Below are 27,968 nucleotides of genomic sequence, written 5' to 3'. Positions count from 1 at the left end.
GCCCCATTCATTCCTTTCACGTTCACACATTATTCCAACCCGCCTTCAAATCCACACAGAAACAATTGCAATTAAGGAAGAGAGGCTGCTTGTCAAAATGAATCTGACTGTGTAATTCAGAGCTGAAAAGTCTGCCACGGTCTGAACCCAACGTCTTAAATGCTTACTTATGACTTTACTAACTGGGGGGCAAAGAGCAGGCACTTAGGCACTATAGCAGAGCTGCTTATAGGATTTGATTTTGTCTCTGTCATGGAAGAGATTAAAATAAGAGTTACAGAGATGAGGAGAGAGAGTATGATGTCACTGTTATTCTTTTGCCTGGATAAAAATGCTAATCCCACAAAAGGAAATTAAGGAAGACAACCTAGTTTCCCCCCCCTCTGAATTCCAATTGTGTTGACTGTATTTTCAGTACAGAATGACCATGTCAAGAGGCACTTGTGTCACAACTCTTTACAATGGATCTTTGTCATGTACTCGGACTTGGAATCCAGCCTCAATACACTCAGACAACAATGCCCTCTGATTCAAAGCACTATTGTGGTTCCAATGGCTCCTTCATACACATGCATGTGTGTCACACACACACGCGCTCCTTCAATGGCCATGCCTGTGTCCCATCCCTTGTCCGTCACACGCCATTCTAATTCCCCTGAGAACAGGAAAGAGCGAGAGAGAGAGAGACGTACACATGCATGCACACACTCCCAGAGAGGGTGGTAAGCCTGTCGAGTCCTTTCTTAGTGCCCTTGACCTTTCCCAGTGCACTTTTCCAGTGTCCAAGGGCCACATCTTTGACCTTCGGAGGATCACTCATTCATGGGAGAGCGAAGCTCAGAACCATTGAAGAGTGTCTGATGATGACACCATGCCCCCCTGCTGTACAGAGCTGTCCACCTACTCAGTCCTCAGGCAACCAGCTACTTGTCAGTCAGCTGCTATTCTCTCTGTCTCTCTCTCCTCCTGTCTGTATACTTGATATGAGGAGAAAGTCTCCTGTCTCCCTGTGTTTGTGGCTCAGCTTCCCCTCTGCCTCTAGCAGAATACCTTCCTGACCACACACATCCCCAATGTGGTTCTTTCCTAAAGAGACTATTTTCTCTTTAATCGAATCTTGTTCATACCTGAAATTGTTGCCTCAAGCTATGTACTGTTTCTAAGGAACATCATGTTCGACATTGGCCAGGGAAAAGTCTATGAAATAACTTCCATATGACATGTTTGTAAAGCCAACGCTGTGCAGAAGTCAATCCCCCCAAGTCTCCTTGCCTGTCCGTTTATGAAAAATGAGTTGGTGCAATTACATTGTAAGAGGAATACAGTAATGCTGTGTTATGATGAAAATATATTTTTTTCAACATAAAGACCAGACAGAATGGCTCCTCTCTAGCTTTAGGGAAGAACACAGTTGAAATAACAACGAAACCATGTTTTTGTTTATAACCACATTGTAATTCAAGGACATTGAGAACTGAATGGTCATGCTCTCGAGTGAGATGAATTGCCAGAACAAAGGATAACGGATAGTCAGCTAGGATACCACTTATTCATTCTGGTCAATTCAACTCAAAGATGATTCAGATCAAGACATTTTTCTGATCCATCTATGTATCTCTGTATATAATGGTCAGACGGTTTAACATTCGATGACACATCTTCTCTTGCAATTGCTGATGAGAGAGGGTCACATAGGCAACCCCTCTTCCCCGAACTCACCCACCCCAAGACAAGTTTACTTTTACCTAGCGTCTGACCCCATGTCCCACCTCCTCAGTAGAACTCTTGTGGCTTGAGTCCTACTGCACCATACCGTCACATCACAACAACAGCACAGCTTTAGATGGAGCTCCCTGTGGCTCCTACGACAGCTGAACCCGCTCTACAGGAGCGAGAATAAAGGCTCTTGTCTTATCTTCACTGCGACTTGATTCCTCTACCTTTTTACAGTAAACCCCTTGTGGCTCATTGGCTTCTCAAAGGCACTGTTTGCACAGAATAGGCAAGTGATCTCTACTTCAACATGACATTCATTCACCTGTGATGTTTCTGAGTGTTCAGAGATACCGTGGTTTACCATTTTATGTCTGACAGTGAAAAAAAAAAGATACTCAATGACAGGCATTTGAGTAGGCTTTATGTACAAATAGTAGCTTAGTTCAGGTATTTTGACAGAGAGAGAGAGAGTGAGAGAGAGCGAGATAGGAGAAAGAGAGAGCGAGATAGGAGAAAGAGAGAGCGTGACAGAGAAAGAGAGAGAAAGAGAGAGAGCGAGAGAAAAAGAGAGAATGAAAGAGAAAAAGAGAGATAAGAGTGTGAGTGCGAGAGAGAGAGAGAGATAGGAGAGAGAAAGAGAGAGCGTGAGAGAGAAAGAGAGAGTGCGAGAGAAAAAGAGAGATAAGAGTGTGAGTGCGGGAGAGAGAGAGAGGAGAGAGAAAGAGGAGCGTGAGAGAAAAAGAGAGTGCGAGAGAAAAAGAGAGAATGAAAGAGAAAAAGAGAGATAAGAGTGTGAGTGCGAGAGAGAGAGAAAGCGCGCGAGAGAGATGGATAATGCAGGTGCTGGTGGTCTTACCTGTCCACGGCAGGGTGGAAGAGAGGGCGTCCATCTTGTGGGGACAGGTAGCTGTAGGAGGCAGATCCTCCCACCACTCTGACCTTGAACAGCAACCCTGCATTCTGTAGGGAGACACGGGCATTCAACGAGATAAGTGAGACATGAGATAAGACGAGGTAAGATGACACTACTAGAGGAGATATCGTACAAACTGTTTCTATAATACAAGTGCATTGTAATACTGTAAGAACACTGTGGGAGCAAGCAGTACGGTATCTTTCTTTTTACTAAAGTAAAAATGTATCACAAACGGACATAGGTTCCACTCATAACAACAGGTTTGTTAGCAGTGTCTCTAGCTCCACAGCTCCACCCTTGACTGAACAATGTGCATTAGGAGATGAATTAGACAAGAGGGGCTAAGTTATTAGAAGGTAGAGAGGAGAATCACGTCGCAAATTAAACCTAATGGTCTCATTTGGAATGAAGGCCGCTGGAGAATAGAGCCGCAGCCAAGCATACAGAGAAATAAATGAGTAACCCTGCGTCCCAAACGGCAACCTGTTCCCTACACAGTGCACTACTAGAGCCATAGGGCTCTGGTCAAAAGTAGTGCACTGTGTAGGGAATAGGGTCTCACTTGGGATAAATCCTAGTTAATAAGACCGTAACCACCAAATGAAAATGGCAAAGAAGTATTTTGTTCGGGGGAGTGGACCATACATATGCGGTTGTGAGGCTATCTTTCGTAAGACCATAATGAACAAGTCATCGTTGATGAGCAATTAGGGTGAGTTTATATGTGAGTTTAAAGGACATTTGGAACTCGAGGGAACTTCTTTGGATGAGGGAGAGTGGAGTGAAAGTGAGTGGAGGAGGTGTGTGTGTGTGTGTGTGTGTTTGTGTGCATGTTGAAGATTAGATAAACACCTGTTTATTTAATGCCTGTGAAGATTTCATGTCATATCACTGTCTTTCTGGAGGATATTTGTACTACTTTTAATCTATCTGGATTAGGGACAAATCAAGTGGGATTAAATATTAAACCGGCAAAGCCTTGAGGAGAGAATATCCTTATCTTCCTTTTCAGCAAATGTTTGTATTTGTTGGGTACAGACACAAATGATCAAAAAACACAGCTTGCGAGAACAACAAACTGTATGGTGCAGAAAATACACCAAGTCTGGATGACTTGGTCAAAATCAAATGACACCCTATTCCCTATATAGTGCACTACTTCTGCATGGGGTGCCATTTCCAACACACATGGGATCCTTTTCAAAGAGACACATCCTCCCGGAGCCTCAAAGTTATCTGTCTCGTACATTCTGATCCAACTTGTAAATTTGATCCAACAGTTATCAGCATACTGCCGACTGAACCAAATCAAATGTTATTTGTCACATGCGCTGAACACAACATTACAGTGAAATGCTTATCTACGAGCCTCTAACCAACAATGCAGTTTAAAGAAAAATATGAAAAAAAAGTAACAGGTAATTAAAGAGCAGCTGTAAAATAACAATAGCAAGACTATATACAGGGGGGTACCGGTACAGAGTCAATGTGGAGACTATATACAGGGGGGTACCGGTACAGAGTCAATGTGGAGACTATATACAGGGGGGTACCGGTACAGAGTCAATGTGCGGAGGCACCGGTTAGTCGAGGTAATTGAGGTAATATGTACATGTAGGTAGAGTTATTAAAGTGACTATGCATAGATAATAACAACAGAGAGTACCAGCGGTGTAAAAGAGGGTGGGGGGGGCAATGCAAATAGTCATTTGATTAGATGTTCAGGAGTCTTATGGCTTGGGGGTAGAAGCTGTTTAGAAGCCTCTTGGACCTAAACTCGGCGCTTGACGTGCGGTAGCAGAGAGAACAGTCTACGACTAGGGTGGCTGGAGTCTTTGACCATTTTTAGAGCCTTCCTCTGACACCGCCTGGTATAGAGGTCCTGGATGGCAGGAAGCTTGGCCCCAGTGATGTACTGGGCCGTACGCACTACCCTCTGTAGTGCCTTGCGGTCGGAGGCCGAGCAGTTGCCATACCAGGCAGGGATGCAACCAGGATGCTCTCGATGGTGCAGCTGTAGAACCTTTTGAGAATCTCAGGACCCATGCCAAATCTTTTCAGTCTCCTGAGGGGGAATAGGTTTTGTCGTGCCCTCTCCAGGACTGTCTTGGTGTGCTTGGACCATGTTAGTTTGTTGGTGATGTGGACACCAAGGAACTTGAAGCTCTCAACCTGCTCCACTACAGCCCCGTCGATAAGAATGGGTGTGCCCTGTCCCCTTCTTCCTGTAGTCCACAATCATCTCCTTTGTCTGAAGTTGACACAATGCTGGAATGACTCATATGTAGGTGGGTACTAAAGCTTTTATGTAATGTGGGATCTACCAAGTGCAAGATCTGACCTCTACAACACATGGTGTGGCAAGGAACTTACCACACCATTTCGATACGGATTTTTCTGCTCCCTAAATCATAATCCTTTATATGAACTGCAGCTTGGTCCATTGATAATGTATGAACTGCAGCTTGTTATGTTAGTTTGATGTTAAGCTAATATGAAATGTGAATACAGATAGATAGATAGATAGATAGATAGGAGATAGAGAGGGTTCAAGGGAAGTTGAAGTTTATACATTGAGCAGCCGACATGCATCAGTTATCTGATGTAACATTGTGTGTGAGCATGAAACATGGGGTCAAACTAAGGATCACATTAAAGGCCTAGTGCAGTCAAAAATGAGATTTTACTGTGTTTTATATATAGCTATACATATCCACACTATGAGTTTGGAATAATACTGTGAAACTGTGAAAATTATGATAATGCCCTTTTAGTGTAAGAGCTGTTTGAAAAGATTGGCTGAAATGTCTAGACTGTTTTGGTGGTGCAACGATGTACGCTGAAAGTCGGGAAGCAAGTTCAGGGAGTGAATCCGTTGAATAAATAAAAGAACAAAACAAGAAACACAAACAGCGCACAGACTTAGAACAGGAACAATGACGACTGGGGAAGAAACCAAAGGGAGTGACATATAAAGGGCAGGTAATCAAGGAGGTGACGGAGACCAGGTGAGTGTCATAATGCGCGTAACGATGGTGACAGGTGTGAGCCATTTCGAGCAGTCTGGTGACCTAGAGGCCGGAGAGGGAGCCCACGTGACTAGATGCACTGAGCAGAGTGGTGGAGTTATGTCAGCATCCATACATCACACTGTGGCTTCTGCCCTGATAACACACAGATTTGTTCCAGAATACAGGGAGAGACTAAAGACAAGACCGGTATTACGTAGACCGGTATGTCCTCAGTTTGTTACAGTGGATCCACTATAGACATTATAAATACTGTAAGCAATGAGCCCCTTCCCCTGGCCATCCTGTATTCACTATACACTTTAGGGCTACTCTACACACACATTAACTTCTTCGAGATAGGGGGCGCTCTTTGAATTTTTGGATAAAAAACGTTCCCGTTCTAAACAAGATATTTTGTCACGAAAAGATGCTCGACTATGCATGTAATTGACAGCTTTGGAAAGAAAAAACTCTGACGTTTCCAAAACTGCAAATATATTATCTGTGAGTGCCCCAGAACTAATGCTACAGGCGAAACCAAGATGAAATTTCATACAGGAAATGGTCCAGATTTTGAATGCCCTGTGTTCCAATGTCTCCTTATATGGCTGTGAATGCGCCAGGAATGAGCCTGCACTTTCTGTCGTTTCCCCAAGGTGTCTGCAGCATTGTGACGTATTTGTAGGCATATCATTGGAAGATTGACCATAAGAGACTACATTTACCAGGTGTCCGCCCGGTGTCCTCCGTCAAAATGATTGCGTAATCTCCAGGTCCATGCGCGTTCCATTTTCTTCAGAGGAGAAACCAAACTGCCACGGATGATTTATTATCGATAGATATGTGAAAAACACCTTGAGGATTGATTCTAAACAACGTTTGCCATGTTTCTGTCGATATTATGGAGTTAATTTTGAAAAAAGTTTGCGTTGTAATGACTTAATTTTCTGGTTTTTTTCTTACCCAAACGTGATGAACAAAACGGAGCGATTTGTCCTACACAAATAATCTTTTTGGAAAAACTGAACATTTGCTATCTAACTGAGATTCTCCTCATTGAAAACATCTGAAGTTCTTCAAAGGTAAATGATTTTATTTGAATGCTTTTCTTGTTTTTGTGAAAATGTTGCATGCTGAATGCTAGGCTTAATGCTATGCTAGGCTATCAATACTCTTACACAAATGCTTGTTTAGCTATGGTTCAAAAGCATATTTTGAAAATCTGAGATGACAGTGTTGTTAACAAAAGGCTAAGCTTGAGAGCTAATATATTTATTTCATTTCATTTGCGATTTTCATGAATAGTTAACGTTGCGTTATGGTAATGAGCTTGAGGCTATAAATAGGATCCCGGATACGGGATTGCTCGTCGCAACAGGTTAAGCAGGAACCATGGTTTGGTACACATGCATTATTTATGACATGACTTGAAAATGTACACTTATGTAACATTAACCTATTAAAGGCAGCACTGTAGTAATGAGGTTTGTGCAGTAGGCTATAGGCCCAAAACATTATCTCTGCATATTGCCCTGCCAATGCATTGTTGTTCTTCTCAGACCATATTAAATGGTTCAGAATGGGAACATGATGCCTACCCGGCGCGCAGGGCAGCTGAATCAGGTGTACCTATCGTCAACAGTGTGAGACATATTTTAAAAATATTAATGTATGGTTGTTATTTTTTACATAAATGACCGACTAGGAATGCCTTGGAGATCGACCAGTCAGTGACCACTGCTATAGACAATGACCCCCTCACTTCACCTTGACACTTGCTTTTTATACACACAACTATCCTCAGCTCCTAAGGCGGGCTGCCCTGTCGCTATGGGAGACGCCATGGTGATAGTGTAGTGTTTGACAAGGAGGCCTTATCCAGAGCAAACAGCGCTGGGCTCAAAGTCAAGGTAGTGCAAAGGGTGATAAGCCCCAAACAAGGTCCTACCCCCACAGAGAAGGAACTATTTCTTTACAGCTAATGTTGACACACTGATATGCATCTCCACGGCAACAAGTTCTTTGTTCAGTTAACTCCGTCAAGCTGTGTGACCATCAACTGCACCTGTCTGGTTCCCTTTATTTCTCATTCATAGCAAAGCTGTATGCAGACTGAATTCACAGTTAAGTTCCAGGACAGAATTATTGTTTGGCATTTACTTGTATTTGAGGTGTTTGTTTGACTCACTGGGGGATTTTTCACTTCAAAGTGTAGTTTGTCCTGCCTTCTCATGTCATTCTTATTTGTTTTGTGGTAGAGGAAATTCACAAGATGTTGTGGCACCTCCTGTGGGTTTCTCAACAACATACAGTGCCTTCAGAAAGTGTTCATACCCCTTGACACATTTTGTTGTATTACAGCCTGAATATAATATTTATTAAAATCATCTACAGACAATACCCCATAATGAAAAAATGAAGTTTTTAGAAAAAAAAAAAACAGGATCTCGCGCATCAGCAGGTGTGACCGGTCCACTCCTGATCCCCGGGTTCATCCCCTTTGACGGCGTCCTGCGGCAGGAGCCGCGCGTCGGGGAGGGGGTACGGTCACGTATACTCCCTCTCCGGCCTCTAGGTCATCAGCCTGCTGATTAACCCGCACACCTGTCACCATCGTCTCACACACCTGTACCTCATGACACTCACCTGGACTCCCATCACCTCCTTGATTATCTTCCCTATATCTGTCACTCCCCTTGGTTCTTTCCTCAGGTGTCGTTGACTCTGTTTTCATGTCGGTGCGTTGTTTGTGTTACGTGTTTATGGTTTCAATAATTTATTCAAACACTCACTCCCTGCCCTTGCTTCCCGACTCTCAGCGCACTTGTTACACATCTAGAGTTAATTGCTATGGTGAGAGAACAATGGGGCTGTCCTGGCAGTTACAAGGAGCAGTGACACAGCAGATAATGTGTCTCAGGCAGAGTCTAAACTGACTGGGTGTAAATGGAGAGTCCTGAGACAGTCCCTACGGCCACTCCGGTTAAAGGAACGCCTCCCGTTTGAAATGAAAGCCAACTCCCTCTCATGATGGGGTTATTTTATCCAGGAAGTTGTTGAGGACTCAAGAGCACACGGACGCACACACACGGTGGCTTGTGTCTTAAGAGTGTCTGCATACGTTCCAAATGGCGCCGGACCAAATGGCAGCAGTTTTACGGGCGCCTTACCAATTGTACTATTATGTGTGTTTTTTCGCGTTATTTGTAACTTATTTTGTACATAATGTTTCAGCCACCGTATCTTACGGCAAAAAAATAACTCCTCCTAGGATTAGAAAAATATTTCGTAAGGAACCGCAGAAGGCGAGTGGGAAAGCTGCCGTTACTGTCAATATTACTCGCCAACATACAATCATTGGACAATAAATTAGACGAGGTACGATCACGAATATCCTACCAACAGGACATCAAAAACAACAGCTGGTGCACGAAATCGAAGGAAGTGTCTAAATTTTGCTGGCCTGAAGTAGAGTATCTTATGATAAACTGTACACAACACTATTTGCCAAGAGAGTTTTCATCTATACTTTTTGTGGCTGTTTATTTACCACCACAGATGGATGCTGGCACTAAGACTGCACTCAGTCAGCTGTATAAGGAAATAAGCAAACAGGAAACTGCTCACCCAGAGGCAGTGCTCCTAGTGGCCAGAGACTTTAATGCAGGGAAACTTAAATCAGTTTTACCTAATCTCTATCAACGCGCAACCAGAGGGAAAAAAACATTCTAGATCACCTGTACTCCACACACAGAGACGCGTAGAAAGCTCTCCCTCGCCCTCCATTTGGTAAATCTGACCACAATTCTATCCTCCTGATTCCTGCTTACAAGCAAAAATTAAAGCAGGAAGCACCAGTGACTCGGTCTTTAAAAAAGTGGTCAGATGAAGCAGATGCTAAACTACAGGACTGTTTTGCTAGCACAGACTGGAACATGTTACTCATACTCAGCAAATTGGATGCAGTCTATCATAGTGCCATCTGTTTTGTCACCAAAGCCCCATATACTACCCACCACTGCGATCTGTATGCTCTCGTTGGCTGGCCCTCGCTTCATATTTATCAACAAACCCACTGGCCCCAGGTCATCTAAAAGTCGTTGCTAGGTAAAGCCCCGCCTTATCTCAGCTCACTGGTCACCATAGCAGCACCCACCTGTAGAACGCGCTCCAGCAGGTATATTTCACTGGTCACCCCCAAAGCCAATCCCTCATTGGTCGCCTTTCCTTCTAGTTCTCTGCTGCCAATGACTGGAATGAACTGCAAAAATAACTAAAGCTGGAGACTCATATCTCCCTCACTAAGTTTAAGCACCAGCTGTCAGAGCAGCTCACAGATCACTGCACCTGTACATAGCCCATCTGTAAATAGCCCATCCAACTACCTCATCCCCATACTGTTATTTGTTTATTTTTCTCCTTTGCACCCAAGTATCTCTACTTGCACATTCATCTTATGCACATCTATCACTCCAGTGTTTAATTGCTATATTGTAATTATTTCGCCGCTATGGCCTATTTATTGCCTTACCTCCCTTAACATACCTCATTTTCACACACTGTATATAGACTTTTTCTATTGTATTATTGACTGTATGTTTGTTTATTCCATGTGTAACTCTGTTGTTGTTTGTGTCGCACTGCTTGCTTTATCTTGGCCAGGTCGCAGTTGTAAATGAGAACTTGTTCTCAACTAGCCTACCTGGTTAAATAAAAGGTGAAATAAAAAATGTTCTGGGATTCTTCCGATTGCATTGAGGAGTACACCACATCAGTCACTGGCTTTATCAATAAGTGCATCGAGGACATCGTCCCCACAGTTACTGTACATACATACACCAACCAGAAGCCATGGATTACAGGTAACATTCGCACTGAGCTAAAGGGTAGAGCTGCCGCTTTCAAGGTGCGGGACTCTAACCCGGAAGTTTATAAGAAATCCTGCTATGCCCTCCGACGAACCATCAAACAAGCAAAGCGTCAATACAGGGCTAAGATTGAATCATACTACAGCGGCTACGAAGCTCGTCTTATGTGGCAGTGCTTGCAAACTATTACAGACTACAAAGGGAAGCACGGCTGCGAGCTGCCCAGTGACATGGGCCAACCAGACGAGCTAAATCACTTCTATGCTCGCTTCGATGCAAGCAAACCCCGAGGCATGCATGAGAGCATCAGCTGTTCCGGAACACTGTGTGATCACGCTCTCAAGTAGCCGACGTGAGTAAGACCTTTAAACAGGTCAACATTCACAAGGCCGCAGGGCCAGACGGATTACCAGGATGTGTGCTCTGGGCATGTGCTGACCAACTGGCAGGTGTCTTCACTGACATTTTCAAAATGCTCCTGATTGAGTCTGAAATACCAACATGTTTCAAGCAGACCACCATAGTCCCTGTGCCCAAGAACACTAAGGCATCCTGCCTAAATGACTACAGACCGAAGCACTCATGTCCGTAGCCATGAAGTGCTTTGAAAGGCTGGTAATGGCTCACATCAACACCATTATCCCAGAAACCCTAGACCCACTCCAATTTGCATACCGCCCAAACAGATCCACAGATGATGCAATCTCTATTGCACTCTACATTGCCCTTTCCCACCTGGACAAAGGAACACCTACGTGAGAATGCTATTCATTGACTACAGCTCAGCGTTCAAAACCATAGTGCCCTCAAAGCTCATCACTAATCTAAGGATCCTGGGACTCAACACCTCCCTCTGCAACTGTATCCTGGACTTCCTGACGGGCCGTCCCCAAGTGGTGATGGTAGGTAGCAACACATATACCACGCTGATCCTCAACACTGGAGCCCCTCAGGGGTGCGTGCTCAGTCCCCTCCTGTACTCCCTGTTCACCCACGACTGACGAGACAGCCTACAAGAACGAGGTCAGAGACCTGGCCGTGTGGTGCCAGAATAACAACCTATCCCTCAGCGTAACCAAGACTAAGGAGATGATTGTGGACTACAGGAAAAGGAGGAACGAGCATGCCCCAATTATCATCGACGGGGCTGTAGTGGAGCAGGTTGTGAGCATCACCACATCACCAACAAACTAGAATGGTCCAAACACACACCAAGGCAGTCGTGAAGAGGGCACAACAAAGCCTATTCCCTCAGGAAACTAAAAGTATTTGGCATGGGTCCTCAGATCCTCAAAAGTTTCTACAGCTGCAACATCGAGAGCATCCTAACTGGTTGCATCACTGCCTGGTTCGGCAACTGCTCGGCCTCCGACCACAAGGCACTACAGAGTACGGCCCAGTACATCACCATCCAGGACCTCTACACCAGGCTCTGTCAGAGGAAGGCCCTAAAAATTGTCAAAGACCCCAGCCAGACTGTTCTCTCTACTACCACATGGCAAGCAGTACCGGAGCGCCAAGTCTAGGACCAAAAGGCTTCTCAACAGCTTTTACCCCCAAGCCATAAGACTTCTGAACAGGTAATCAAATGGCTACCCGGACTACTTGCATTGTGTCCAGACCCCCCTTTTACGCTTGCTGCTACTCTCTGTTTATCATATATGCATAGTCACTTTAACTATACATTCAGGTACATACTACCTCAATTAGCCTGACTAACCGGTGCCCCCGCACATTGGCTACCCGGACAATCTGCATTGTGTCCCGCCACCCGCCACCCGCAAATCCCTCTTTTACGCTACTACTACTCTCTGTTTATCATATATGCATAGTTACTTTAACCATACCTCCATGTACATACTACCTCAATTAGCCCGACTAACCAGTGCCTGTATATAGCCTCGCTACTGTATATAGTGAAAAATAACAGTAGCGAGGCTGTCTTTTTACTATTGTTTTTTTATTTCTTTACTTATCTATTGTTCGCCTAATACTTATTTTTTTACTTAGAAATTGCGTTGTTGGTTAGGGCCTGTAACTAAGCATTTTAATCTAAGAATACCTGTTGTATTCGGCACACGTGACAAACAAACTATGATTTGATATGTCATTATATGTGTGTGTGTGTGTGTGTGTGTGTGTGTGCGTACTCCCGGATGTGTGTGTGTGCGTGTATGAGAGACTCACTAGATCATTAGGATCTCCACCATTACGTGTATATTGGTAGGCTGAATGTTATTTGGTGGTAATAGCACTAGGTTGTTCAGGTGGAATGTACTACTGTTTCAGGTAGTAAACAGTCGGAACCAGTAGTAGTAAATTAATGGTAGTGACCAGTGGTGCCAGTGTTAACTGACCTGAGCCTGTGATCCGTTCAGCATCAGGTAATAGAGCTTGCTGAGGATACTCTGCTGGAGTTGGTCCCAGGACAGGGTACGCTCCTCTCTCATGAGGAAGGGAGGGCCGAACCTGGAGGGGGGAGGCGTGAAGGAGAGAGAGAAGGAAGAAGAGGTAAAGAGATGAGCGAGAGGGAGGAAGAGAGAGAGAGGGAGACAGATGGGGAGAAAAAATACAATGTTATTTTGCAGTTTGTGAAGGGCATATGTTTGGATTTGCATAAAGTAGAGTACATTACAACCCTGTGGCCTTTTGAATGTTAAACGTAGTTAAGCAGGTCTGTCACGATCGTTGGAAGCATACTTGGACCAACGTGCAGCGTGATCTAGGTTCCACATTTTTTATTTAAAGTAAGTGAACCACACAACAAAACAATAAATGAAACGTGACGACAATGGAGTGCTAATATGCAACTACACAAACAATATGGTTTGTATGGTCAGGACGTGACAGGACGTGACAGCTCTGGTGTGGGACGAAGAACCCGCTCAGCTCGCGAATCCACCATCTTTGGTGGCGACTCTGGTGCGGGCCGAAGAACCCGCTCATCCCACGGATCCAGCCATGGACCCAGGCTTAACACTGTGCCTGGACTGGACCTCGGTGCAGTGGAAGGCTCCTGCCATGGAGCTGGACTGGGCCGTGTTTGGAAGCTCCGGACCGTTGACCCTGGACCGTGGACCCGGACTGGTCGTCGCAGGAAGCCTGGTGCGTGGGGCCAGCACTGGTGGTACCGTACTGGTGACACGGACCTCATGGAGCTGGCACAGGACTGGGCCGTGTGATTGGGGCCGGTAAGGTGGCCCCGGACTGGTGACACGCACTTCAGGGCGCCGGGGAGGAAACAGGATGTACCTGGGGAGGCGGACTGGAGGCCTGATGGGGACCGGCACAGATTGCACTGGACTGGTAACACGCTCCTCCAAACACCTGCGTTGCCGTATACTCCTCGCCAACTCCATTCTCCGGTATCCCTTCTCGCACTGTTCCATTGACTCCCAGGCGGGCTCTGGCACTCTCCCTGGGTCAACCGACCACCTCTCTACCTCCTCCCATGTTGTCACTGGTTCACACCTAGACTCCGCCGACCCCCCCAAAAAAAAAAACATTCGGGCAGTTTTTCGGGCTTCCCTTGTGGCCGCGAACCCTGGCGGCGTCGCTGTTCTCCCTTCTCTCCTTGCGTCTGCTGTGACTCCTGCCAAGGAAGGATCTCTTGTCCTTTCATTATTTCCTCCCAGGTCCAACCTATTTTCCCCATTGTAGCATGCTGCTTGGTCCTGGTGTGGTGTGATATTCTGTCACGATCGTTGGAAGCATAATCGGACCAAAGTGCAGCGTGATCTGGTTTTCCACATCTTTTTTATTTAAAGTAAGTGAACCACACAATAAAGAATAAACTAACTGTGACGACAATGGAGTGCTAACATGTAACTACACAAACAATATCCCACAAACACATGTGGAAGAAATGCCACTTAAATATGATCCCCAATTAGAGACAACGATTACCAGCTGCCTCTAATTGGGATTCATACCAATCACCAACATAGAAAAACAAAACTAGAACCTCTCATAGAAATAATAAACTAGACTAAGCCCCAGTCACGCCCTGACCTACTCTACCATAGAAAATAAGGGCTCTCTATGGTCAGGACATGACAAGGTCTCTCAACTCAACATGTATTTAATGATCACATGACTACAAGTGAAGAGAAAGCCAGTATTTTCAATGCGGCATTGTAAGCATATTTCAGGCATGAGAACATTTTGGCTGAGAATGTGTTTTTTTAAATGATGGATTTACATTTCCAATAGCATTGTGTGGATTTGAGAAAGAACTAGTCAGTCAGTGATCCCAATGATAAAACTTAGAAGAAAGTATTTTCAATGAATTTAACATATTTTTTTATCCCTGCTTAGATTGGTTTCTCATATAACCGGAGAAGGCTGTTTTGAGACTTCAGTGTGTGTCTGTGTGAAACAGTCTGTCCTTGCCACCCCGTCCCTCAAACTGGTTTATTAGAGTGAGCAGGTAAGCCATTGTTTACTGTTATGGGAATTGTTTCTCCTTTAGGTTAGCCCAAGGCCCAAACTCTACCCCAAAGACATGTATGATCATCATCCATTCAAACGTTCTACTAGACACAAGGTGAGCCCAGGGTGAATATCCTCAACTTTGGAAGTATGCTTGGGGTTATTGTCCATTTGGAAGACCCATTTGTGACCAAGGTGTCACGGTTTTCCTTAGGTGAAAGAGAGTCAGACCAAAATGCGGCGTGGCTATTGCGATCCATGTTTAATGAAACAAAGTACACACGAATCAAAAAACGTAACACAAAAACCAAAACAGCCTCCTAATACTGGTTTAAAGTAACACAGAGACAGCAACAAGGACAATCACCCACAAACACACAGTGAAACCCAGGCTACCTAAATATGGTTCCCAATCAGAGACAATGACTAACACCTGCCTCTGATTGAGAACCATATCAGGCCAGACATAGAAATAGACAAACTAGACATGAAACATAGAATGCCCAATCAGCTCACACCCTGACCAACCAAAACATAGAAATATACAAAGTAAACTATGGGAAGGGTGTGACACAAGGTTTAACTTCCTGACTGATTTCTTGAGATGTTGCTTCAATATATCCACATAATTTTCCTTCCCTCCTGCAGCAAAGCACCCCGACAACATGATGCTGCCACCCCCGTGCTTCACGGTTGGAATGGTGTTCTTCGGCTTGCAAGCATCCCCCTTTTTCCTCCAAACATAACGATGGCCATTATGGCCAAACAGTTCTATTTTTGTTTCATCAGAGCAGAGGACATTGCTCCAAAAAGTATGATCTTTGTTCCCATGTGCAGTTGAAAACCGTAGTCTGACTTTTTTATGGCGGTTTTGGAGCAGTGGCTTCTTCCTTGCTGAGCGGCCTTTCAGGTTATGTCGGTATATGACTCGTTTTACTGTGGGTATAGATACATTTGTACCTGTTTCCTACAGCATCGTCACAAGGTCCTTTGCTGTTGTTCTGGGATTGATTTGCACTTTTCACACCAAAGTACGTTCATCTCTAGGAGACAGAACGCGTCTCCTTCCTGAGCGGTATGACGGCTGCGTGGTCCCATGGTGTTTCTACGTGCATACAATTGTTTGTAGAGATGAACGTGGTACCTTCAGGCGTTTGGAAATTGTTCCCAAGGATGAACCAGACTCTACAATTTATTTTCTGAGGTCTTGGCTGATTTATTTTGATTTTCCCATGATGTCAAGCAAAGAGGCACTGAGTTTGAAGGTACATCCACAGATATACCTCCAATTGACTCAAATTATGTCAATTAGCCTATTCGAAGCATCTAAAGCCATGACATCATTTTCTGGAATTTTCCAATCTGTTTAAAGGCACAGTCACCTTAGTGTATGTAAACTTCTGACCCACTGGAATTGTGATACAGTGAATTATAAGTGAAATAATTTGTATGTAAACAATTGTTGGAAAAATTACTTGTGTCATGCACAAAGTAGATGTCCTAACCGACTTGCCAAAACTATAGTTTGTTAACAAGAAATGTGTGGAGTGGTTGAAAAACGAGTTTTAATGACTCCAACTTAAGTGAATGTAAACTTCCAACTTCAACTGTAACTACTCAATGGTCTGGTTACCTGGACACATTACTGGAGAATCTCTATTGCATTTTAGTCCAGGACTGAGCTTAATCTGTGCCTGTCAAACTGGCCCAATATCAGCTGTTAACAACATTATGAGGTTATGATCTGTAGGCTTTTCCTCTGTTGTAAAGACAGTTGGGGGGAAAGAGAGAGAGAAGGTTTCTGTCAAACAGGCAGCAATCTGAGCCAACCACAGTTGACATGTGCCAGTCAGGGGGCATGGGATGAAACAGAGACACAAGTGGCTGAGATGAGGCCTCCACAGGTACTCAAATATCCTCCTGACATTAACAGGCTGACCATGAGAATATCCCTTCTCTGTTTCCCCGTACACACACACACACACGTATGTGCACAAACGAGCATACACACTCAAGAGGAGTGTGTGGAGGAGGGAGCAGACAGACAGTATATGACAGCATACACAACTCAAAATTACTTTTTGATTGACAGGCATGGGCCAATAGTGGGCAGTTGGCTGGAGTGAGTGTTATTACCTCTCTCTCTCTCTCTCTCTCAATTCAAATTAAGTGCTTTATTGGCACGGAAAACACATGTTAACATTGCCAAAGCAAGTGAAATAGATAATAAACAAAAGTGAAATAAACAATACAAATGAACAGTGAACATTAGACTCCCAGAAGTTCCAAAAGAATAAAGACATTTCAAATGTCATATTATGTCTATACACAGTGTTGTAATGATGTGCAAATAGTTCTAATACAAAAGAGAAAATAAATAAACATAAATATAGGCTGAATTTACAATGGTGTTTGTTCTTCACTGGTTGCCCTTTTTTTGTGGCACCAGGTCACACATCTTGCTGCTGTGATGGCACACTGTGGTATTTCACCCAGTAGATATGGGAGTTTATCAAAATCGTGATTGTTTTTAAAATCTTTGTGGATCTGTGTAATCTGAGGGAAATATGTGTCTCTAATATGGTCATATATTTGGCAGGAGGTTAGGAAGTGCAGCTCAGTTTCCACTTAATTTTGTGGGCAGTGTGCACATACAGTAGCAGGTCTTCTCTTGAGAGCCAGGTCTGCCTACGGCGGCCTTCCTCAATAGAAAGGCTATGCTCACTGAGTCTGTACAAAGCTTTCCTTAAGTTTGGGTCAGGTATTCTGCCACTGTGTACTCTCTGTTTAGGGCCAAATAAAATTATAATTTGCAAGTTTTTTTTGTTAATTCTTTCCAATGTGTAAAGTACTTATCTTTTTGTTTTCTCATGATTTGTTTGGGTCTGATTGTGTTGCTGTCCTGGGGCTCTGTCCTGGGGCTCTGTTGGGTGTGTTTGTGAACAGAGACCTAGGACCAGCATGCTTAGGGGACTCTTCTCCAGGTTCATCTCTCTGTAGGTTTAGATAATTAGCGGGAATCGGCCTATTTTTGCTCTCTCTCTCATGGATATTGAATAATTCAAAGCTGTTTACTGGGATTTACAGTATTTGGTTTCTCTCAGGAGCGATGCTCCCTTTGATTCTCAGTAGGAAAAAATACATGTTTTAAAAGATGCCAAAAAATGATGTCATACCTCTATATCAGCCCAATTTCGATATTTTGCCCAAGTATTGGCAAAAGAGCTGATCTGATTGGTCAAAATACCAATTCGTGGAAAAAGATCAGAATTGTTCTGTCTGTGTAAACGCAACCTGTGTAATGTGAACTGGAAAATGGAACTCGGAGTACGTCCCCTTGGGCCCAGTGGGTACTCGTTACAGCTGGAACTAGTAAAGAGAAAGCAGAGCTTTTGCCCTTATAAAATACACTCTGTTCAAACTTTTGGTGTATATCGTTTCTCATAACTCCTCTGTTTCACCCATGAGATACTATTTCGCTATAAACACCTCATATTTTCAAAATGGCCTACCTCCATCCCACCCAATCAACCAATCCAGACTCCCTCCCTCCCACCCAATCAACCAAACCTGACTCACCTGACAGCCTGCTGGCCGGAGCCTGCCGTGTTGCAGATTACGAGGAGGACCTTGGTGGAGCCACCGTGGTTCAGAAACTCTGAGGACAGAGTGGTCGATGGGGGTAACCTTTGACCCTCTGGCCCTGAGGTGTACGGGGAGGATGGGAGGCTGTGGTGGAAGCCTGAGAGAGGAGAGAGAGGTTAAAGGTTAGACACGGGTCAAGAGAGAGGTCAAAGTTGAGCTCAGACACAAGGTCGTATACATAACGGGGGTAGCTTGTGCCAGAGTGTGTTTAAGAGGTGTTCTATCAGGTTTCAATGACTCAAAAAGACACCATTTGACACCACCCACAACTGTGAAAACAAACCGTATTAAGTGAAAATCATTATACAATTGAGCAACAATTGTGATTTACCCAAAGGGTGGCGTTGTAAAATTGACTGTAAACATTGATTCATCGTAGGTAATAGCTACAGGGGGTGTGTGTAGGAGGCGGAATCTCTGTCTCCCGGGCAACGTAAACATTGTAAATGTTTAAATTATCTGAGGATTTAATTAAACACACTTGTTCAACGCCGCCGAGCAATTAATCACTGTAGAAATGTGTCACACACACACACACACACACACACACACACACACACACACACACACACACACACACACACACACACACAGCGGTGCATGTACTGAGAGACTCTAATCATTCAGGAGCACAGGAAGTGTACTGTAACATCGTATCATGTCAACTCAGATATCGAAGCTGCCAGAGAAAAGGCCACCAGTTGAGTACCAACGGATGTACAGTTGAAGTCGGAAGTTTACATACACCTTAGCCAAATTAATTTAAACTCAGTTTATCACAATTCCTGACATTTAAACCTAGTAAAAATTCCCTGTCTTTGGTCAGTTAGGATAACCACCTTATTTCAAGAATGTGAAATGTCAGAATAATAGAAGAGAGAATGATTTATGTCAGCTTTTATTTCTTTCATCACATTCCCAGTGGGTCAGAAGTTTACATACACTCAATTAGTATTTAGTAGCATTGCCTTAAATTGTTTAACTTAAGTCAAAGGTTTCGGTAGCCTTCCACAAGTGTCCCACAAATGAATTTTGGCCCATTCCTCCTGACAGAGCTGGTGTAACTTCACCAGGTTTGTAGGCCTCCTTGCTCGCACACGCTTTTTCAGTTCTGTCCACAAATGTTCTATAGAATTGAGGTCAGGGCTTTTTGATGGCCACTCCAATACCTTGACTTTGTTGTCCTTAAGCCATTTTGCCACAACTTTGGAAGTATGCTTGGGGTCATTGTCAATTTGATTTACTCTGATTTCCCATGATGTCAAGCAAAGAGGCACTGAGTTGAAAGTTAGGCCTTCAAATATTTCCAATTGACTCAAATTATGTCAATTAGCCTATTCGAAGCTTCTAAAGCCATGAAAAAAAGTAGATGTCCTAACCGACTTGCCAAAACTATAGTTTGTTAACGAGAAATTTATGGAGTGGTTGAAAAACGAGTTTTAATGACTCCAACCTAAGTGTATGTAAACTTCCGACTTCAACTGTATTCACCAGTGCATGGCCTTTGGTGAGTAAGACCAAATGAATGAATGATCAAGTATCCCATTTTACAAGATAAATTGAAATAGCTTTTGGCTTAGTTGATTCCTCTCAACCATCGGATAGTAAATCATGTGGAAGCTATTTTGACACCGTGTCATTGCTGTCTGCCCTTTTGACTGCTGCCTACCCATTCTCTCTCTCTCACCCTCTCACCCCCCCCCCCCACCTTTCTGATATTGAATTCCCCACTGGGAAGATAAAAGGCACTGAAAGGCCAAAGCCAGTTTCATTTCCATCCACACAGAAAGGCCAGCCTGTTACCACGACTATAAGGAGCATACGCAAATAACTAAATACCAAGGACACAAAAGCTTACTTCTCCCACAAGACAATACAAGTATGCTATTTTAAACATATACAAAAACTACACTTCTATGTCCTGAAATGACTCAGGAAAGCAATGCTCTGTTGGGATAGCTGAGTCGGGGAGGAGTGCGGGTGGGTCTGTCTGTCTGGCTGCTGTATCTTCCAGACAGGGTCTGAGGGGAGAACCCCATGCCAGACTGTCATTCTAACACCCTCGCCCTCATTCCTTCTTTCTCAGCCAGCCAGGAGAGAGGGATTTATAGAGGGAGAGAGAGAGGGGGAGAGAGAGACAAGGAGGAGAGAGTGGGAGAGCAGTGCTAGTAGAATGGGAGTGTCGCTGGAGTGTCTCTTCGGGGACTGAGCTGTTTAATTACAATTGTCACACACTCACATCTCCCTCCCTACTTCTGTCTCTCTATCGCTCTCTTTCTCCGCCCCCCTCTCTTTTTAGACCTATAATTTCACTATAATTTTTTCACACACAGACACACACACTACAATTCTCTCTCTCTCTTTAGCTATTCCATTAATGCTTTGGGGCTTACCTACTCCAATATTCCATTGATGCTTTGGGGCTTACCTACTCCAATATTCCATTGATGCTTTGGGGCTTACCTACTCCAATATTCCATTGATGCTTTGGGGCTTACCTACTCCAATATTCCATTGATGCTTTGGGGCTTACCTACTCCAATATTCCATTGATGCTTTGGGGCTTACCTACTCCAATATTCCATTGATGCTTACCCAATTATCTTCATTGTGTCAATACTGCAGTGAACAAAATCAGTGTCTAGAGTTGATATACACTACCGTTCAAAAGTTTGGGGTCACAGACATTTCCTTTGCAAAAGTGTTTTCTAATGATCAATTAGCCTTTTAAAATAATAAACTTGGATTAGCTAACACAACGTGCCATTGGAACACAGGAGTGATGGTTTCTGATAATGGGCCTCTGTACACCTATGTAGATATTCCATTAAAAATCAGCTGTGTCCAGCTACAATGGTCATTTACAACATTAACAATGTCTACACTGCATTTCTGATCAATTTGATGCTATTTTAATGGACAAAACATTTGCTTTTCTTTCAAAACAAGGACATTTCTAAGTGACCCCAACCTTTTGAACGGTAGTGTATACTGACTTAAAATATAAACATTTACACAACATGTAAAGTGTTGGTCCCATATTTCATCCAAGAAATGTTCCATACACACAAAAATCTTATTTCTCTCTAATGTTGTGCACAAATTTGTTTACATCCCTGTTAGTGAGCATTTCTCCTTTGCCAAGATAATCCATCCACCTGACAGGTGTGGCATATCAAGAAGCTGATTAAATGCTGATTTAATGCGGATTAAACAGCATGCTCATTACACAGGAGCACCTTGTGCTGTGGACAATAAAATGCCACTCTAAAATGTGCAGTTTTATCACACAGCACAATGCTACAGATGTCTCAAGTTTTGAGGGAGCGTGCAATTGGCATGCTGACTGCAGGAATGTCCACTAAAGCTGTTGCCAGAGAATGTAATGTTAATTTCTCTACCATAAACCACCTCCAACGCCATTTTAGAGAATATGGCCGTACACCCTACCGGCCTCACACCCTACCACACCAGCCCAGGACCTCCACACCCGGATTCCTCAGCTACGGTATAGTCTGTAAACAGCCACCCAGACAGCTGATGAAACTGAGGAGTCTTTCTGTCTGTAATAAAGCCCTTTTGTGGGGAAAAACTCAATATGATTGGCTGGGCCTGGCTCCCCAGTGGGTATGCCCACCCATGGCTGTGCCCCTGCCCAGTTATGTGAAATCCATAGATTAGGGCCTAATGAATATATTTCAATAGATTGATTTCATTATATGAACTGTAAAATCGTTAAAATTATTGCATGTTTGGTTTATATTTTTGTTCAGTATAGAAGATGTAGGGATGCAGGGTGGTCGCACGAGGACATTGGAACATTGTAGCGCACTGCACCAGAGCACCCGCAGCACCTGTCTCACATTCACATAGGAAGAGGGATATGTATTGTAATGAAGACCAAAATAACTACGGCTCTAATCATTTTTTTTTTTTTACAATAACCCCCAGGGATCTACTTCTTCACCGCAGTTACCAAAGCCTACTTTTTTTTGCTTCACTCCTTTAAGCTAGTTTTAATATCAGAGCCTTATTTAAAACTGTGTTCCCTGAAGTGCCATCATGCCGGATGACGACTCGATTATCTCTGTCTGACAAGATGAGAATACAGTGCCTTGCGAATGTATTCGGCCCCCTTGAACTTTGCGACCTTTTGCCACATTTCAGGCTTCAAACATAAAGATATAAAACTGTATTTTTTTGTGAAGAATCAACATCAAGTGGGACACAATCATGAAGTGGAACGACATTTATTGGATATTTCAAACTTTTTTAACAAATCAATACTTTCGCAAGGCACTGTGTATGAATATTGGCTCATTGATGATGACTTGACATTCTAGTCTCTTTTATGACAGGGGGATTAAAACATAATACTTTTGAGATGTCAGTAGAAAAATAAAAAGTGGGTTTACAACCTATTTGTGAATATAGGTCATAGGCATAAAGCTGTTGTTATCTGGCGAGCCTGCAGGCTTCAGCACATACAGAGGTGCTTCAGTTTAGTCTGGTCATAAAATTCCAGCTGGTTGTTGTGCCTGTGACTGCTGAATTGAATGCTCAACCTAAATCAATTATTGTTGTGTAATAGTAAATACCACAAAATCCTTTTCAAATGCTTTTCTGCTCCTACAAGCTCAGTGTCCTGGTTTGTCACCTTGTCTAGGTGACCCATGTTAATTCTGTTCACACTCTGTGCTAAAAATACCCAGGGGGTAGTGGGGTCCGGCGGAGGGCAGGAGAGGGTACAAGCCCTAGACAAGACAGACGTCCCGACATTTCCTGTGTCTGGTTGCCATCACCACGGGTGACCAGAGGACACCTGAGTTGTCTGCTGCTTGGATAAATGACAGATGGAGGAAAACGTCAGGGGAGAGAGAGAGAGAGAGAGATATATAGACCTCCCCCTCGCCGGATTCCAAACCTGCATCTCATCACCGCCACACCAGGTCCCAGAAGACCTTCTGATCCCTATATTTACATTACATTTAAGTCATTTAGCAGACGCTCTTATCCAGAGCGACTTACAAATTGGTGCTTTCACCTTATGACATCCAGTGGAACAGCCACTTTACAATAGTGCATCTAGGTCTTTTAAGGGGGGGTGAGAAGGATTACTTTATCCTATCCTAGGTATTCCTTAAAGAGGTGGGGTTTCAGGTGTCTCCGGAAGGTGGTGATTGACTCCGCTGTCCTGGCGCCTATGATTGATTCCACGGTTGCCTCCTGGTATCTCGGCAACATGTATCTTGATAAGTTATCTATCTGTGCCATCTATAGTGAATAAGTCAAAAAAGGAAACAGAGTCTTGGGTCTAAAATCCAGTAAATTATACGACACAGACAGTCAGAGATTATAGAGGCTGTAAGACAAGCAGAGGAAGCTCTAGCTCACTGATGGAATGTTGGTATGTGGTTGTAATCAGGCTGTTGCATCCTCTGTGGATGTATACCTAGAGTCTAAAACCACAACTACATAACTGGTATCTTCACATGGATGGCATTCTTCACTGACTTTAAACCTGTTCCCTCCCTCTTTCTGAATGGCCATCTCCCACTCCTGCCTATCTCTGATTGGCTTGTGTTAAATATGCCATGACATTACTCCGGATGTTTACTCAGAAGTAAAGCATAACGGTGAGGAAATCAATTAACTCATGTATCTGAAGCAATTTTGTTGACGTAACAGTACATCAGTGCCAGAGATGAAACACCACGGCCCTGCTGCGAACAGCTAAAAGACTGTCTTTCAACACACTCTTCGAAAAAAGGGCTCCAAAGTGGTTCCTCGGCTGTCCCAATAGATGCGTTAAAGGAGTCAATGCAACACAGACGTTTCATTGACCAGACTAAAATTCAACAAATCTGATGGAACAAAGTGAATATTTGTCAAATCCGTCATGATTTATGTATTTTAACAGTCCCACAATGTGGTTACTTATGTCGATTTGGATATTTGGCCGTTTGCGCTGCATAACATGTAGAAGTTGTCCCCTTTTAGGTTTAGAAGAAGTGACTGCTTAATGCAAACTCCATTTCTTAAAAGCTGGTTGGCATAGCAACTCTAGCATTCAGAAATCAGTGGTGGTAGTCAAATAATGTTTTAACATAATTGCAAAAGGCTTTTCTGATGATCAATTAGCCTTTTAAAATGATAAACTTGTATTAGTTAACACAACGTGCCATTGGAACTCAGGAGTGATGGTTGCTGATAATGTGCCTCTGTACGCCTATGTAGATATTCCATTAAAAATCTGACGTTTCCAGCTACAATAGTCATTTCCAACATTAACAATGCCTACACTGTATTTCTGATCAATTTGATTGTTATTTTAAATGGACAAAAAATTTGCTTTTCTTTCAAAAACAAGGATATTTCTAAGTGACCCCAAACTTTGAACAGTAGTGTATATAGGCATTAATATGGAGTTGGTCCCCCATTTGTTGCTATAACAGCCTCCACTCTTCCGGGAAGGCTTTCAACTAGATGTTGGAACATTGCTGTGGGGACTTGCTTCCATTTAGCCACAAGAGCATTCGTGAGGTCGGGCACAGATGTTGGGCGATTAGGCCTGGCTCACAGTATTCACCCCAAATGTGTCCAATGGGGTTGAGGTCAGGCCTCTGTGCAGTCCAGTCAAGTTCTTCCACACTGACCATTTTTGTATGGACCTTGCTTTGTGCACGGGGCCATTGTCATGTTGAAACAGGAAAGGCCCTCCCCAAATTGTTGCCACAAAGTTGGAAGCACAGAATTGTCTAGAATGTCATTGTATTCTGTAGCGTTAAGAAATCCCGTCATTTGACTCTAGGGGGCCTAGCCCGAACCATGAAAAACAGCGTGATTCATCACTCCAGAGAATACGTTTCCACTGCTCCAAAGCCCAATGGCGGCGAACTTTACACTACCCCAGCCGACGCTTGTCATTGCGCATGTTGATCTTAGGCTTGTGTGTAGCTGCTTGGCCATGGAAACCCCAGTTCATGAATCTCCTGACAAACCGTTCTTGTGTTGATATTGCGTGCAGAGGCAGTTTGGAACTCGGTAGTGAGTGATGTAACCAAGGACAGACCATTTTTAGTCACTATGCGCTTCAGCACTTGGCGGTCCCGTTCTGTGAGCTTGTGTGTCCTACCACTTTGCAGCTGAGCTGTTGTTGCTCGTAGATGTTTCCACTTCACAATAACAGCACTTACAGTTAACCAGGGCAGCTCTAGCAGGGCAGAAATTTGAAAAACTGACTTGTTGGAAAAGTGGGTTCCTATGATGGTTCCACGTTGAAAGTCACTGAGTTCTTCAGTAAGGCCATTCTACTGCATATGTTTGTCTATGGAGATTGCATGGCTGTGTGCTCAATGTTATACACCTGTCAGCAAAGGGTGTGGCTGAAAAAGCCAAATCCATTAATTTGAAGGGGTGTCCACATACTTTTGTAAATATAATGTAACATGGTAACATGGTGCATGTGTACACAATGTCACAATCAAACACAAACTTTAACGTGAAACAAATGGTTCCCATTCATCTTTCAAACTTCAGTATTTTTAGAAGTACTTCAGACGATGGGTTTAATAAACAGCACATCATCAATCATTGAAGAACTGCCTTGTAAAAGCAGATGGAGATATGTGGGCTGAGCCATTGAGCACAGCTGGGCCTTTTTCTCAGCATTCTCTTCACCACCCATTAGCAGATACATCCACAACCTGTGTGTGTGTGTTGGTTTAAAGATGCTTGCCTTGAGTGTGTGAATATATAACAATACAATAACAATAACATGAGCTCACTAAAGGCAGATCTAATGGTCTCTGTGTAAGTGCTTACGCATCCTCCGCTGCTCAGACCAACACCTCAGAGCTACACAACATTCAACCCCAACCGTGTCTCCAGTCCACAGCTTTTAGCATTTTGATAGGATGAAAAGGAAACTCACACTGAGATTCTACCGGAGTTGCTTTCCATAGAACTCCTCTGTCCATTGTGAAGGGAGATGAATACTGAATACAGTGGTGGAGAAAGAGTGAGAGTGTGTGTGTGTGTGTTTGTGTCTGTGTCCATCGACAGATTCCTTTATCTGGGTGGATATGTCCCTGCTTCGCCACCTTTCCCAGAGGGCACCTCTTCTTTCACACAAACCCTCTCTCAGCCCTGATTCTCCGACCTCGCCAAACAGACAACTCTGTCTCGAGAGCTTGATAGACTCTTTGATTACCTCAGGGACAACAGGCCTTTTGTAGAGTAAGAGTGTCTAAAAAAAGGAAAGTTTCAGAGATTTCCTCCAACTGAAGGCATTTATGTACTGTATGTACTGTTCTGTTGAGAGATGAAATCGGATATTGTCATATCTGTATAAAGTTTCCTAGATTTTTTGGGGTGTTTTCTATCATGAGCGCTTGACTCCATGGCTATACCACACTGTTTTCCCAAATAACAAATCTCATTACTACAGTGTATGAAGGAGAAGGGTTTATCCAATATCCCTAATATGAAAACCCAACAGAAATTCAGAACCATGAAACGGTGGAGACGATTCCTCCAGAGCAAAACACCCATCCATAAAATCCGTCTCTTAAAATAGACTATGACTTCCGCCTAAAAACATCTCACCTAAAGTTATATTTGTCTTTCTCTTCTGCCAGTGCGACACAAACGCATGCCTTTGTTCTACCAGCCAGTGTGTATTTTATACCTCTCGCTCTCCCTCTCCTAATGTTTTCAACCCATTTCTTAGGCTCTGTTAATTTTGACTCCCCACCAGGAGGTAATGGGCCTGATTCCCAGTCCCCCGCTGAGCTACTTCCTCTTATCCGACATGAGAAATCGAAACCTTTCCTTCGCTAACCAAATTCCCCATTTCAATTTGGGACTTTTATTAGCCGGTGAGCAGATTGGCTTTGTGCCTCTGCTGTGCCCGCTGGGGCTCAGGTTGTGCCGATGTTGTAGAGAGAGTTATGAGATCCACACACGACACTGAGACAGACAGACAGGCAGACATGCCCGCACACACACACTCACATGAAATGAGATTACACACACAGGGCCATTAATCATGGTGTGGAGTCTGGACAGCGCCGGGGGTCAACTGTGTGACTGTCTGTCTGTAGCCCAAAGGGGGGAGTGACGCAGGCTAAGGCACATACGTACTAGCCAAAGGAGGGCTGGGACGTGTGTGTGTGTGTGTGTGTGTGAGTGAGTGAGTGAGTGAGTGAGTGAGTGAGTGAGTGAGTGAGTGAGTGAGTGAGTGAGTGAGTGAGTGAGTGAGAGTGAGTCGTGACTGGCTGATTTGAACCGCCAAATGAGGGCCTGTCTTGTCACAGGTTAAAAGAGCCAACGGTGTCCATAATGATACATATTTCTACAGCGGAAGACAGGGAGGGAGGT

The 27,968-nt window shown here is 43.8% G+C and overlaps 1 protein-coding gene and 1 long non-coding RNA gene across 2 annotated transcripts in view; one reads left to right on the top strand and one right to left on the bottom strand.

The window, feature by feature from the left end:
* Positions 1-27,968, bottom strand: part of LOC115142447 (ubiquitin carboxyl-terminal hydrolase 43-like) — a 107,982-nt gene that overhangs the window by 13,444 nt on the left and 66,570 nt on the right. Inside the window, 3 exon segments of the mRNA XM_065001516.1 lie at positions 2,573-2,676; positions 12,869-12,980; positions 18,522-18,684. Coding sequence (XP_064857588.1) covers positions 2,573-2,676; positions 12,869-12,980; positions 18,522-18,684 — 379 coding nt within the window.
* LOC135560174 (uncharacterized) lies at positions 13,853-17,761 on the top strand. Its single transcript, XR_010458736.1, has 2 exons — positions 13,853-14,940; positions 15,591-17,761. It is a non-coding gene; the product is annotated as an uncharacterized LOC135560174 (long non-coding RNA).

Source organism: Oncorhynchus nerka, linkage group LG15 (assembly GCF_034236695.1).
Source record: "Oncorhynchus nerka isolate Pitt River linkage group LG15, Oner_Uvic_2.0, whole genome shotgun sequence".
NCBI lineage: Eukaryota > Metazoa > Chordata > Actinopteri > Salmoniformes > Salmonidae > Oncorhynchus > Oncorhynchus nerka.
This window is presented reverse-complemented; position numbering and strand designations above follow the sequence as displayed.